The 15,965-nt window shown below is 36.1% G+C and overlaps 1 protein-coding gene across 1 annotated transcript; it reads left to right on the top strand.

Moving 5' to 3' along the window:
• The first annotated feature begins 8,368 nt into the window (after positions 1–8,368).
• On the top strand, positions 8,369–10,935 carry LOC135646282 (vacuolar protein sorting-associated protein 41 homolog). The gene is made up of 2 exons (XM_065165634.1): positions 8,369–8,777; positions 10,797–10,935. The coding sequence occupies exons 1-2, from the start codon at positions 8,553–8,555 to the stop codon at positions 10,914–10,916; spliced, it is 345 nt and encodes a 114-aa protein (XP_065021706.1). The 5' UTR covers positions 8,369–8,552; the 3' UTR covers positions 10,917–10,935.
• Positions 10,936–15,965: the final 5,030 nt, after the last annotated feature.

Below are 15,965 nucleotides of genomic sequence, written 5' to 3'. Positions count from 1 at the left end.
TTCATGCATATGGTTGAGATGAAATCCAGTTCCTTTTTATTTGTTATGGTTCTGAGCAAGGTTCGTCGTACCGTACTGTACCGGCGTTTCGATCCGGGCTCGGTATCGGTACGGTACGGTATACCGCTCGGTACACCCAGGTGTACCGAGCGGTACACTCAGGTGTACTGAGCACTGTAGTAGTGCTACAGTGCTACAGTGCACTGCTACAGTGCTCGGTACGGGCGGACCGGTACAGGGCGGTCCGCGTACCGCTAGTCTGTCGGACCGATACGTACCGCCCGTATCGGGCGGTACAGTCCGATACAGCAAACCTTGGTTCTGAGAATATGGAATGTTGAAGTCAAAAGTCAAATAACTAACTAATCTCTTCCGTATGAGGAAGACCTGGCATCACTAGTTGTAGTAGTCTGCAAGGTCGTAACAGCATTCACCTTAATCAGTTGAAGCTCTTGTTTATGAATACACCAAGTTCTATTTCTTTTTGACATTACTTTATGTTCATGTTGATGAATGAAAAACCAGCTTGAGGATTACTCATTTAAATGCTTGCATCACTCTGGTTGGGAGAAGAGTCACTTGGTTAATGAGAGCCTAGAGCTTAAATTTTGAAACAACTTTTGTGAGAGATCAGGTTCTGGGGAAATCTAAATCTTGTTTTGCTTTCTTCTATAGATGAAATTTTAATTTAGGATTTCACCATCCTATTTTAGTTTTAAAGGTGATCATTAGTGCCATCAATGTTGTCTGCTGAAATCAAGTGGGCAGGGACCAATAGTGGATTGTGCGCTGTTGTTTTTATCTTCAATTTGACATGTTGTATCATTTTCATTAATTGAGGTGTCAGCTCCAGTGCTCATGGCCCTTGCAATAATGTGGCAAAGTGCAATCAATTGGCCATGCCAATATGTAAGTTCAGGCATGGACCCTTGCCATGCTTGGTATGAAGCATTGTGTACAATACCTGATGTGTCATTCTAATGGCCAATTGGCATGCAGGGAATCAAAACTTTAATTTCTTAGTTCCAGCATAATCATGGTGTTTCACATGATGAAGTTTTCTTATTTTCATGCTTCACAACAATATTAGACTTAATTATCACCATGTTGCTACTATATCATTGCTGCCTTTGTGAATTTTTGCAACTTGATCTCAGGACTTAATAATGCAATGAACTAGTTAGTGTCTAAGTTTGCAGCTTCTATAATGTTCTCAACTTTAATTTTTAGTTTTGTTATATTTATTTGATATTATATTCATTGGATATGTGGTTGCTATATTTCCAAGTTCTTAATAGATTACCACGTGACCTGTTTAATACTTCCTTTTAGTGCCTATTACTCCTCAAATTTCTTTTAGTATGTTTTTTGTGTTTATACATGTAGACTTTTGCTTGTGCATTACCTTCTAGGCATGATTCAATTTCGTAAATCTTGACCTTCAAAGGTTGGCCAATGAGCAAGGCTCCTGCTAATGTGACCGAGAAAGATAAACAAATGCGGTCTTACCTCATCAAGCAGAGAAGGTGTTTCCGTGACTCTACCCCTTTCACTTAGGTAGGAAAGAAGCAGCTTTACTGTTGCACCAAGGCTCACCCTCTGATATGATATAGCTTTGCCTCGTATTAAAAGTGTCCAAGAAGCTTTCTTAAATTTTTAAAGTTCAAGGTACATTTAGAGACAGAGGTCTCTTCTGGCCAAGTGAAACGGTGTGGCAATATGTTATGGTACAGGATATTTAAATTGGGATGGGGGCTGGTTGTAGGACTTTGGATCATGACCGGACTGGTTCACAAAAGATTGGTTGACACAGGTCATGGTCCTTGTGGGTATTATCTTCAGGATGATCTGAAATTGATTATAGTAATTACTTTCATTAATTTTGACTCTCTGTAGCTGGTAGTAACTAGCTGGACTAGTTGGAGAAAAGTAGGAATATTCTTGGAATTGGTTGGACTTCGTTTGCAATTGGATCTAGTGGTCTCATGGTCGGGGCTTCACTTCTACTGATTCATAGACCTTGATTGAAATATGGTATAACATGTTAATTTAGAAAATTAATATTAAAAATGTATTAGTCAACTATCGAATGGTACTGATATTTCTATAGTCAGAATATTAACATATTGTTTTAAATGGTAGGGCATACTGTTTAAATGCAAAAGCATAATAAGTCAATGCTGATGAAGAAAAAATAATTAGTAATTAAATTGAAAGTATCGGAGAAGAAAAGAAAAGAAGACAGGGCAAAGTGCATGATTTTGTGAAAGTCGTACAGTCTTCTGCTTCTGCCCTTCTCAACAATGGAAAGATATCACCTTTTGATCTTCCTTTTTTCAAGAACAGAATTCTTTGTCTCTTTCACAAATATATCTTATATGACCTCTTGCATCACAGAAACCTAATGGTTAGTGATGATGGAAGTTTTTAAATGATGTGGAACATGGCAAATGTATGCCCTTTTAGGTGGTTATTCATTTCAAGAAGGGTCATGATTTACATACATGCTTGTAGTTTTTCTTATTTTGTTGTGTTTTGCTTAGGATTTGATCCATGAAGATCCAACCTTGATTCTTTTAGTTCTGAGTAGACCCATGATGATCAAGATCATCTAGGCTTGATCCTTGAAGATCTAGTGCAGATCTAGGCTAATCTTGGCTAGAACAGCCTAGATTAGATAGAACCTATACGATATTGACATTGATAGAAGCACATCTTATTCAACCTTTATATTCTGGTGAATCTAATGGCCAATAGATGCATAATGAAAGCTGATCATTTGTTTCTAAGTTGAATACATCTTACAATACATAAGAGTCGTACAATGAGACGCAAGCTGTAACTTTAGTGCATCCTGTAGAGTCGTACTTGCCGGGGTCCTACTTGCCATAGGTGCTTCTTACCACATGGGTGGTTCATGATGATGAGATGATGATTCTTACCATGTTCTTGCATCAACAACACACTATTTACCAGTATCAGATGTTGTGGGAGTAGTTTTATGCATTGGTCCATCAGATGTAATATATCTATCTATACTTTGATTATCTCAAGGAACCTGATCCTTCTGTCATGGACTTGCGTTCGGTAGGTATATGTTTTGGTTTTACATTTAATTTATTATGATTATATGTTATATGTTAGAACACCTTTTTGTGTATATGTATTCTTTAGACACTGTCTATGATCCTTAATATATGTTTCAATTTAGCCTTTATTGTTTTCTAAATTGAAATTGCTTTATTGTTGCCAATATTGATTTCATGTACCAAGAAAAGATGAGAAAGAGCCCTAAATAGGTTTTTATTATTTTTTTGATCTAATTATTTACCATTTCTTGTACCATAGCATGTCGTGTCGGTATGTTGGCACATAGCAGATCCATGTAGGTCCGGGCTTCGATTGATACAGGTCTGGTATATGAAATTGAATTCCTTACAGATTGGGGTGTCTTATCATCCGAACCAGTATAGGCATGATGGCCATATGTTCACTGCACCATAGGCTGGGCATTCATACATGACATAGCCATATTTGTCCCCAGTACCCTACTATCACATGGATAATCAAAGATAATGAGCTTATGACTGTTACTGTTTTGTTTCATCAGTAGCACAGAGTATAATAGTTGTCAATATTATGCATGAGTTTCACATATATAATCTTGATTTACAATTGAGACATGTTGAAAATTTGGAATCATCTACTGTTGCGACACCACAATATATTGATGATAGTAAGTCATTTATAAGATATGATATTTAATCGTTGCTCACATGTTACAAAATATGATGGTTTGTGTATATATATAATTATATCTCAAATTGGTGTTGGAAATAATTGGGAAGCCTTCAGAGGTCATGTCAGCTAAAACCATTTCAAATGCTGAGTATATGAATTGGTATATGGAGAAATTTGTATACTTAAATATCTTACTGGGCCTTTTGTAGCACAAATACTGTCTGAAAATGGCATTTGGAGAACTTATCCCCATACCTTTTTAGTTCAAATGAATGAACATTGAGCATTGTGAGGCGTGGAGCTGCTTTTTTGTTTGTGAATCCAGAGAATTTGTCATCAATATTGGAAGAAAAGTTGAAGCTTTTGTTGTTGCTCAAAGTATGAAAATTAATTCTTGTCTAGTTGTTTATTCCATCTTGATTCATCGGTGTTGCCTCATGCTGTATGTTGGATTTGGGACTAAGTTTAGTGTGTTTTGGGAGACTTTGAAGATGAACTTATGGGTTCATGACTTATAATTAAGCCTTGTTTGTTTGCTTTTATCAAATATCATTTCTCGTAGTTGTAAGATATACTAACCAAGGTTTGCAATACTTTCTGGTACAGTATGGAACGAGTGTATTTACCTCTCAAACAGTCCAATGGAGTGCAGACCTTGTTAACGTACATGGTACACCCAGTACAGGGCTTGTACCAGTCAGTAACATTTTATTCCAATTTTTCAGTCTTCTTTCAGGCTTTTTCCAAAACTCAGCGGTGCGGCTTAGACTCGTACAGGTCCAGGCCTGGATTGGTATGGGTGCAGTACCAGAGATTGTGTTCCTTGATGGTAACAAATTTGTAATGATAATTATTGGGATTTTTTTGTATGTTTTTGTTGCAGTTTCACGTTTTTTTTTAATACCCTGATTTCATGTAATTGTTTCAAAGAGGAAACAACCCTAGGTTAACATGAACTAGCTATGGTTCTGCTAAATCTTAACTGGTTTTTATTGGTCTCTAGGGTCTAATCAAATTGCAGACTATTAGAAGTGGAACAATACTTTGGGTCTGGATAGAAAATGGTGGGAGTGGCACCTTTGGCACCATAACCCTACGCTGCAGGTCTGCGCCTTAATTCTGCAAGTTCTTTATCCTCATATTTGTTGTGATAAAACATGTACTCATGTCAAAATAATTGAGTCCTATATTACAGTATGTTGCTCCAAGTGAGATAGTTGGCTGAAATTGGACAAACTTTTGTTAAGTTAGCAAGTTTACATTTTGCCATCATTAGTTGACAGTTATTGATTTGCTTATAGAAAATGATAAAGCTAATTCTTGCTTAATCATGCTTGTAATCATGATTAACTTCGTTCTGATGACTTTATTACCTCATTTCTCATGACAATCGACTGTAGCATTTGGTTTAGGCATTTTGTTTTATTATTTTGGCTAAATTGCATTATGTGATAAGTTGTTTGTAACTCCTGTATGCCTCTTTTATCTATTGTTATTTCACTCTTTCTTCATAATAGTAACATAAACATTTTTTTTACTATAACATCATTCATCCTATTTAATATGGTTTGCAATGGATTTTAGAAACATATATCCATTTGTATTGAGCCAAAAATTGTCCATCTAACCTTCACACTTCTCATGGATGGACTACTTAAATGTCGGCTACCGAGCTCCTTTCTTTGGAGTTTCTATTGCATCTTTAGATGGAATTTCCATTGGCTAAACACTTCATTAGTTCGGGTATTCCTCCACCACTGTCACCGTTGTCACAGTGGATGCACTATCAATGATGATGATGATCTAAGTGTCCAGTGCTATTATCTTACATTAACAAACTGATTCAAGTATACGATTATACAATTTACATTTGAAATTCAAAATACAACATCATGGGTCTATGTAGATGAGCTTAGATATATGTGGATCTGGACTGGCCGCATGCAAATCTAGCGTAAATCTATGCGTTTTATACCAGATCCATAGATCCATCCTACATCTATGTGGATTTAGAACTGAATTGTGTGGATTTAGGTTGGATCCTTGGTAGATATAGTGTCTATCGAAGCAGGTCTAGGTCACATCCATACGTATCTAGCGTATCAGGTGGGATACACCATATCAGATTATGTGGTATTTGTACTAGTTATAAGACTAATAAAAACTGAATTTAGATTTTACTGGCTTCATTTTTCTTAATTTATCTAACATAAAGTGCTACATATTGTTATGATTGTTGCTGCAGTAACTAGTGTGAGTTTAGACGTTAGTGTTGCATTTTTATGTCATTTATCTGATTATCTTGAGGATCTGTAAATTGTATGTACAATATATTTGTTTGGCAATGTTGTGATCTTAAGTTCATTAGAAGTGATAAAAAGATGTAGGTTTAGGCAGCACAGTTATCCATAGAAGTCACTATAAGTTGGAGTATGGTCTACAGTGGAAGAATATCTTTATTTTCCTGTCTTATTGATCAACTAGGTCTTCTTTGCTTTGTCTTTGGGTTTTTTATTAGAGATAACACTTCTAAGAAAAGGAAATATGCCTGGAATATATTAGCACTTTCTTGAAACCATAGTTTCTTATTATTTCCTTCTATACTTTTACAGTTATTGTGTCAGAAGTTCACTGAAGACAGTTCATGCTGTTCAATTCAGTCTATTTTTGCTATTTTTAGTTTATGGTTTTCCTATCTTGTTGTCATTTCCTATGCCAGAACCGGACCATCTAACATTCTAACTGATAAAACACATGTAAGCAATAAGTCCCTTCTACTTTGGTTTTTGATTACATCTTGCTATCATTTTCGCTTGAACTAATATTTTTATTTTAATTAACCATTCTCCGTATGGATACCATGGAGAAAAGGTTGTTCCTTTAGATTTTGTTTCTATTGCACTTCCTTAGGCCAATTTATCTTTTGCCTACAAAAATATTCCATCGTTCCTCATCGTATCGCTTTTAACCACGTGATAGTTTATCAAACTTGTTTTGATCCATTTCATGTAGCTCTTATAGTTTTTTGTTTGATGACTTGACATTGATGCACTGCATGCCCAATGTAGTGAGTGAGCGTCCTTGGGTACAATGACTTATAAAGTGTTATCAAGTGTTAATTATGGAATCCCAACTTGGAATTCATGTGTTTCTCTCTCTTTTGAATACTTACCATTTTTCCTTCATCCTCTTGATTTGTGTGGACTGTCTTAAGGACACAGATTCTGATAAATTACAATAAATTACAATCTTGAAAGATGTTATTTATAGTGACTGCTTGTAGAGTTTGTGGTTTGTCAATCTTGAAATCTGTACAGGTGCTGGTGCTTCAGTGTATCTCAATGGGGGTAGTAACTACATGACGTCTTGCACTTTGTATGTGCTACTGATTTAACTCTCCATGGGGTAGTTCATGAAACAACGGAATAGCTAAATATGATTGTGCAGTATCTTTCATTTCATTTTCTTAAGAGTCTTATTAGCAAAAAAATTGCAGGATTTTTCTGCAGCTGTATAGTGCAACGAAGAGTATACAAATTCTGATGAAACTTTTGCATTTTGTAGGCGGAAGATGTATCTTTTGACGGTCTCCATAATCTGTGGTTAGCAGTTTCTATGTCTTCATTTGATCACAGCTTGCCATTTGAAGTTTTTTCACTACATTTTTCTATTAGGATAGGAATGACAACAAATCGACCTTATTATTATAGTACTCGTGCATGTTTAATCCACCTAACTTAGATCAGAGGATCCACCAATTGTGTGAAAGATGGATATAGATAAAATAATAGATATTCTAGTCGAGGTTTGAGATTGAGTAGGGTGAAAAATTCATTGATACCCCCTCATGGTTTGCCACTATGGAAGTAAGACATCTTTTTTGGGTATTGCGATTTAATTATCCTTTAACCACCGTGAGGAAGGTTGCGACTTCCTCAATCCGACAGCGGAGGAGGAAAAGCAGGGGTGATGATGGGTGAGCTGTTTGCCGGAGAACTGCTGGTCCGTTGAGGAAGAACAGAGAAGGGAAGATCGCTGAACAGATGACAGACCCGCCCCCGTTCCCCTGCTCACCCTCGCTTCTATCTTCTCCTTCCTCCGTCAACGACAGCAACGTCCTGCTCACTCCGTCGACGTCGACGTCCTCAACGCCGACGAGCAGATCTCCTATGGAGCCGTCACCTTCTCATGTAACGTGACTGCAACCTCTCCCACTAAGAGTAAAAATGGAGAAGTTGAAATTATCATTTTACTCGTTTGTTTGCCCAATCTAACAAGCAACGTCTCGTGTAAAATATTGAAATGAATTATTTCACTTTAATATAAATATTTAAAGTTGAGAAATTGTGATGCTGCGAGAATATAAATATAATATATGATTAGCTCAAAATAAAAATAATTATAATAAAAGAATTTTAAATACAGAGCAAGTTGATTTTTAAATTCATCAATATTTAAAATTTAAGAATCGAGAAATTAAAAATTAAAAATAATTAAGATAAGTGGACGTGGACCAGTCTCCTAGGGCTAAGTGGGTCCCGCAGCTCATTGTCAATCGGGTGCTGGATAAGTGGGCCACCATGGTCGGCCGAAAAGAAAAAGAAAAAGAAAAAAATATATTTTTAGTCTCAAAAGGCAAGGGAGGGAGGGACCGAGAGAGAGAGAGAGAGAGAGAGAGAGAGAGGGAGAGATTTCCGTTTGTTAACTTTGCCTACAGGAATCGCTCGACGCTTCGAACCGACCAACGAATCATCCGAAGAGAAGAGACGAGAAGAAAGGAGAGGATTGCGATCGGATTTCGCTGTGGAGGTATGGCGTCGGACGACCCCTTGGACAACGGCATCGACGGGGACGACGAGAGGAAGGAAGACGACGACGCCGAGGAAGAGCCGAGGCTCAAGTATCAGAGGCTGGTAGGCAGCGTGCCCTCCCTCCTCTCCAATGACGCCACGGCCTCCATCGCCGTCGCCGAGCGTATGATCGCTCTCGGCACCCATGACGGCACCGTCCATATCCTCGATTTCCAGGGCAATCAGGTCGAATACATCTGAATTCCCTTCTTGGCTGTTCTGTTTAACATATTTTAGCTTGGTGCTTGATTTCAATCCTTTAGCTCATCGAATTAGAGAGTATGATGCTGGTGTTTCAGAATCATTTCAATTTGAAAAAGTATTGATCATTTATTAAACGAGGAAGCATGCGTAGCTGGTGTTAATGATCGAGTTTCTTGAGATAGTGACTTACCTATTTCGATTTACATCAAGATTTCAATCTGATTCCTCCGCGGAATTTGCAGGAGAATCAGAATGAGTTTGTCATTGCTTATGTACGTGTTCTAAGCATGGTAAGACGTCCAAGGATCCTCTTGGTGCTTACTTTTTTTGCTACCTCCGGTTTCTTGTGTTCTCTTGCACTATTCTCTCAACTAAGGCGGCAGTACCCTGCACCTTTGTCCTTACAATGCTTCTGCATTGTTTGTTCAAAGGACGACTATAATTGCACCTACATCGCCATCTGTTTTTTTCTTATTGACGCATGCAGGATGACTACTCCTGGATGATCTTATGCTCGAGTCCAGCAATGATCAGCACACATCCCATAAATTCGAAGCCGTTTTTCATGACCTATGGGAACGATCAATAGTTGATTTCTTTGGCTGATCCTGATTTGGATCAGCCAGTCCTAAATACACTTACCAGATATTTGGATGGATTTACATTAAGTTAGTTGAATTGATTGGGACCAGCCAAAATTAGCTGATCTAGGATTACATGAGCAATCACTGTTGCTTATTTGCAGATTCAAAATGAAAAAGAGACAGGAGGTCGAAGAGGAGAACAATTTATCATTTATTTCTAAAGCTGATCCTTATTTTGATTAGCCAGTCCTGAAAAGACAGGTGAATCTCTTGGGTGGATTTACTTGAAATTAGTCGAGATGATCGGAACCAGCTAAAATCAACTGATCTAGGATAAATTAAACAATCAGAGTCATTCTATAGCAGCTTGAAAATAGAAAGGGAGGCAGCAAAGAGGAAGGAGAAGGCTGTTTATGATAGATATGGAAACCTGCCAGATCTGTTAGGTGCTGAGGAGGAGAACCATGACATAAAGTAGGAGAAAGTGGGAGGTTACAAATCATATAAAAACTAGTTGTACTTATAAATGAGGCGAAGATCTTGTTCAATTTAATTTATAGTTCCTATCCTCCAACTCATGCATATCAGCAGTTCACTAATATGGGTTCCACCTATCATCTACGTGCTCCAACTGCCTATTTTAGACATGGAACAGAACTTAAGATTGGGTCATGGGGGTTACATATCTAGTAATATCAATGTATGGATTATAGCCTCCAAATCCAACAGCTCTTATGAATCACATTTTTATGTATAAAATTAAAATGCAATATTTTATTCTAAATAGCATTATATTTTGTAGACAAATCCTAATAATTTTTGGATTTCTCTAAAAAATATTTTTAGATCTTTTTATTTGCAGCTGATTTTGATAGTGGTTGATCTTTATCCTAGATCCTAGGACAAATTATTATTCCAATCTTGTGAACCTTGACTTAGAGATGGATGCTAGAATCCTCTTCATTTTAGTGTTTCAGTCTTTAGAATAATCTATTGTCTAGAAGTTGTTTAGAATTATTGATTAAGTGGCATATTTTATTATAGTCGAGTCATCAAGGATTGTATGGTGATTTAAGTGTTCTTACTGAAGACTTCATTAAGTTTTAATAAATCTTTGACTGTAAGCATTCTCATTGCAGCTTTGGTAATATCTCATTATGTGAACCATTTCTTTTATGGGATGATTATAAAACTGAACCAATCATTTATCTTGACGATTCTTCTATTTGGGACACATTGTTCCATCTGGAATGTTTGCATCAGCCTTTGCACTGCTCCAGGTTTTATTCCTTAACCTGTATGTAATTTGTTGAGGTTGATTTTAGTATAATTCTGAATATTCTATTCATAACAGCATTCTCTAGAATGCTTTGGGTGGCTGCACTTCAACAGTTGTCCCCATTTTGTCTTAACATAGGGCCTTGTCGGTCTGTGTTTTCTGCAATACATGGTTCATCGCCCTGAAGCATCAGCACCTGTGGGTGTGTCCAAGAGGGGCCCAGGTGGCCATAGGTGGTTGAGCAAGGTAGCTCAGTAGAAAGGTGGAAGCTATTTGAAGGTTACCTTGCCAAATATATCATTTACAACATTAGATCATAGCAAGTCTTCAATTTTAAATAATACCGCTCGTACCGAACGATATATATATATATATATATATATATATATATATATATATATATATATATATATATATATATATATATATATATATATATATATATATATATATATATATATATATATATATATATGTCGAGCGATATAGTATCGTACCGTACTGTCACGGACAAACTTCGAAACAGGATGTTTGATGTAATGCTTATGTATGTCCGTGTCTTTTGGTATGTTCATGCTTTGCACAGCATGTAGAGGAACGATCGAAGACTTAATAGTCCCATTTTAGTTGGGTTTGGTGGCAACTTTAAGCTTGTAAATAAAAGTTGTGTCATGTGGACACTTGTGAGAGATTTTCGGTCTGTAGTGGACCATTTTGACCTTTTGTTGTGTAACTGTTCAAAGTCTGTTTGTAATTTGCATTGTCTATGAAGTGTTTTCAGAAATGTTTGCTTGTGGATCCCGAGTGAGGCGTTTTCTCTAACCCATTTTCTCTTTTTTGAGTCTTAAGAGACCATGGGAGGCTTCGGGGAGGCTGACCTTTGCAGACGGACACGTAAGGGTGTCGTACGACTTAGGTAAAACTAGCTAAGTCCGTGACAGTACAAAACGAATGTCGAAACTATGGTACGGTAGGATATTTCAATCCTTGGATCTTAGTCCTCACATTATGTTTTTTCTTTTACTTTTTTAAGAAAAATATAATATTGGACTAGACCGATGCATACAAAAAGTTCGGATGTAAAAAAGAGTCCCAATATATTGTTAATAATCCTTAGCTTTTTATAAAAAATCTCTTGTGCCTCCATATGCAACTGAAATCAAGGTGCTATACAATCTCTTGATAGTAGGTATTGACGTATTGCCACTTGTGATATTATTTAGTGTAGTGGTTTGATGCCACCAAGAAGTTACTATCAGATTAATTAATAATAAAATAGACCTCTATATTTTCAAATAGTAAGTAATGTTTCACACACAACTATTGTAGGGCTTTTGTACTTCAGAATTTACAAGCTTCATATGTTGTTGCTCCTGCATTATCCACATATGGATATGGTTAGGTATGATATTCTGAATATGTAGATACATCAAACTTAATAAGATAAAATTCCAAAAGTCATGGATTATATGACCAAGCTTGACTAAATATTTATGAGTAGGATAATTTTATTATTCATTAATGGTTATGTGCATATTATCTAATCATTCGTCCATCTCTATTATATACAAGTAATATTCAAGCAAAGCAAAGTTCCTTCAAGAAATTTTCCTTAAGTATCATATAATTAGCTGATTTTTTAATATTTTTCTATAAATGGATTCTTTGTGCAATTACTGTATGTGTTGTATCCCACACATCCAGTCTGGTGCGACGATAAATTTGGCACATCCATAATTTGTAGCTGTTCACTCTTGCTAATTCTTACAAGTACTTTTTAATCAAACATGATAAAACTTGAATTGTTTCCTTTTTCACCTAAGACCTAGACATAATGCTTGGCTTTTTCTTAAACTTAATTTGAACATGTATATGTTAATCAAGTCGCTTGTAAGAGCAAAAGATTTCTTATCAAACTATGTGAATTGAGTTTTCCTTAGTTTTTCCTTTTTATCTTTTTTCTGTCTTTACTGTAGCATCACAGAATACTTGCTAGGATGGTTTCCAAACATCGCTACAATTTTGTAGAGAATATTGTTTATGAAATTATTTCTGGTTGAAGTGCACATGGATAAAAATTGAAATCACATTCATGGTGCACAGAGTGTCGTCATCTTGTTGTTTACGGCATTGATTTTTACTAAAGTATTTATCATAATTTTCTCATCTCTTTTGGAAGTAGGCATATAAAGTCAATATGAGTGGTTATTTTTTTTATAGTTGGTTGGTTTACAAGAAATTGAAGCTCCTTTAGGATGGGTTCTTGTGAATTTGTGGCATATCTACCACTGCGATGTCTTATCCCACATAACACGTTGTTCCAACTAGGATCATTTTTGACTTTACAGGTTAAAGAATATGCTGCTCATACAGTTACTGTGAATTAGTAACTTCGAGTGTGTGCTAAATATCATGTGCGGTATCACATAGAAACTCGATTAAACTTATTTTTATTCGAGCACAAAATAAAATATTTATAGTTTTAATATTTAAAAAAATATTCTCTTTTCAAAATTATTCTATTCATCCATCGGCTTAAAAGATTTTTTAAAACCAAACTTGATGACATTTCATAAATTAAAATCCATACGAAGTAAAAAAATTATCATTCTAGTTTTCTAATAGGTACAATCCGTCTTATTGAACGTAGAAGAACAAGTGATGGAGTGACCTCTTGATTGCCTAAAAAGTTATTAGATCTCTCTTGTGTGTTAATCCAAGTAAGAGAATCAGACTATAATACCAATTGTTAGGTACGTAATAGCGTTAAGAAGGGGGGATGAATTAGTGCTATAGTAATTTTTTGTCTGATTTTAAAGTTCGATCGATAAATCCATATTGAAAATACGATTAATCAAAAATATGACAAGGGTTGTAAGTAAAGTAAATGAATAAACAACAACAAATCAAAAGCAAGAGAAGAAATGCAAATCAATTTATAATGGTTCAGTCTCCCCGACCTATGTCCACTCCTGATTCATTTTCCCTCGAGGCTATCGGCTTTCACTACCGATTTTTTTTCCAACGGATGAATATCAACTACCCTTATTATAGCTCTTTTCCTTTGAACATGTATAGGAGATAACCTCCACACTCACTCTTTTATAAAATCTATTATCTCCGATAACTTAGAATCACCTTTAAACCCAAGATGGAGGAAGATACTCAAACAATGCTCAAAGAGAGAGCTATAATCCTTCACAGACTCGAAATTTGATGCTCCATCAACCAAGCCTCGATGGTGTATTTATAAGCCCTAAACGACTTTAAAATGGAGACAAATTTTAAATCCTTGAAAATTTTAGGGTACGAGCAATACTACCATTGACACCTTGCGGTACTACCGTCCCAACTTTTGACACTATAATTTTGGACTTTCAGGCAGTGCCACTGTCGATAGCGCTGATAAGCACTGTTTGTGTTTGTTGGTTTACTCAAGTGGTACCACTGCCTAGGCTTACTCAAGACCACTATTTTGGCCTTCTATCGAGCCCAATTCTGCTCAGGTTTAAGCCCATTGGCTTTCTTAATAAGTTGGCATAGTTTTGACCCAATACCACCACAATTTGGCCCAAAAAGACCTCGATTAAGACTTTAAAAATTCAATCACATATTCGGCACAATTACAAAGCTTTCAACATGTTGTATGTCATTCTATCATGTCGTTCGATCTTTCGACACTTTGTCCAAACCTCTAATGCATCATCCTTTCCTTTGGCATATCGCTTGATCTATCGGCATGTCGATTTTCCCACGACATTCGATCTTTTGACATAATGCCCGATCTGCCCGATCCTTCTAGCACGATACTTGAACTTATAGCACAAAATCCAATTTTCGGCACATCGATCAATTCTCTAGCTTTCGTCTAATTTTTGACACGATACTTTTCTAGCACAACATTCAATTCTCCTACTTCGACAATTTGTCCTTTGATGGTTCGAGTTCGTGATCGAAATATTTCCTGTCACTTATCTCAAAAGCATATTAGTTCATAAACTCATCAATTGATTCATCATTAAAATCCGAGATTTAATAGATTTATCATAATATTTAACCTCATAATATGAACTGATTATATATTATCCCTTGTAGTTAGCTACTTTTAGCATCCCGATCCTTATATTTTAAAAAATTACATTGATATCCTTATAGTTACAAAAATAAAATATCTAGATTCATTTATCCTAACGTCGTCGGTTTTACCGACGAAAATACATAAATAAAAGGTAAAAATATAATTTTAATGTTTCAGTTAGTGATGGTGGGTGACGACACCGCTAATAATCGTAGGTGGTTGTTGTGGATGAGAAAAGCAACAGCGAGATAGAGAATCGCTCTACATCTACGTTGGCATTGACATAGTTGTGCGAAGAAAGGGTCATCGATGCAGATGCTGAGTGATGCTGCTTGGCAACTGCATCGACACCGACACAGATGTAGAGCAGCATTGTGTTGATATACTTTCATCGCTCCACATACTTTCGTCGCTTGACAACTATGTTGACCCCGACGTAGATGTAAAGTGATGTTGCTCGACATCTATATTAGCGACCCTTTCATCGCTCCACATACTTACATCGCTTGACAACTATGTTGACCCCGACGTAGATGTAGAACGACGTTGCTCGACATCTATATTAGCGACCATTTCATCGCTCAACAATTGTGTCGACACTAATGCAGATACCGAATGACCCTTTCATCATTCGACAACTACATCGATGTCGACATAAATATAAAACAACCCTCACCTCTCGTCGCTACTCTTCTCATTCATAACAATCACTCGCGACCTCCAACGACACTATCTTCCATCACCACCGACTAATATATTAAAATTATCTTTTTGCTCTTTATTTTCATGTTTCTATCAGTAAAACTAATAATATTATGATAAATAAACAATAACTAACTATTGGAGTAATCTATAATTAACTCATAATCCTCAATAGGTTTACTTTAGAAGTCTGAAATCACATCTATGGCGGTTTAATGTAGCTGATTAAGATTGTAAAAACATCGAAAGGTTTTGGAAATCATGTACCCAATACTTTCCAAATGTAAAAAGCAAGTTTGCAATACTATTGGTAAGGATGATGTCTATTTAGTCTAGCTGGTTAAGACTATTAGATAATTGTAAGGATCTTAAATTAAATTAAATCTTTTGTAGAAAGCAAGGTTTGCAAATATGGATGCTATTTATCAATCCAACAACATATCGAGAGCAAATCCAGATAATTTGAGCGGTATATAAATGGGGCATATATTGCTTGGAACGTTCAACATAGAACTACAGTAAGTAGT

Source organism: Musa acuminata, chromosome BXJ1-4 (assembly GCF_036884655.1).
Source record: "Musa acuminata AAA Group cultivar baxijiao chromosome BXJ1-4, Cavendish_Baxijiao_AAA, whole genome shotgun sequence".
Taxonomy (NCBI): Eukaryota; Viridiplantae; Streptophyta; class Magnoliopsida; order Zingiberales; family Musaceae; genus Musa; species Musa acuminata.
The sequence above is the reverse complement of the archived record's forward strand: the minus strand, read 5'-3'. Positions and strand labels throughout refer to the sequence as shown.

Excerpts from the sequence above, each read along its gene's own strand:
- LOC135646282 (XM_065165634.1), top strand. The coding sequence starts at position 8,553 with ATGGCGTCGGACGACCCCTTGGACAACGGCATCGACGGGGACGACGAG. Across the intron at positions 8,778-10,796 it reads TCGATTTCCAGGGCAATCAG|GGCCTTGTCGGTCTGTGTTT; the intron begins GTCGAATACATC and ends GTCTTAACATAG.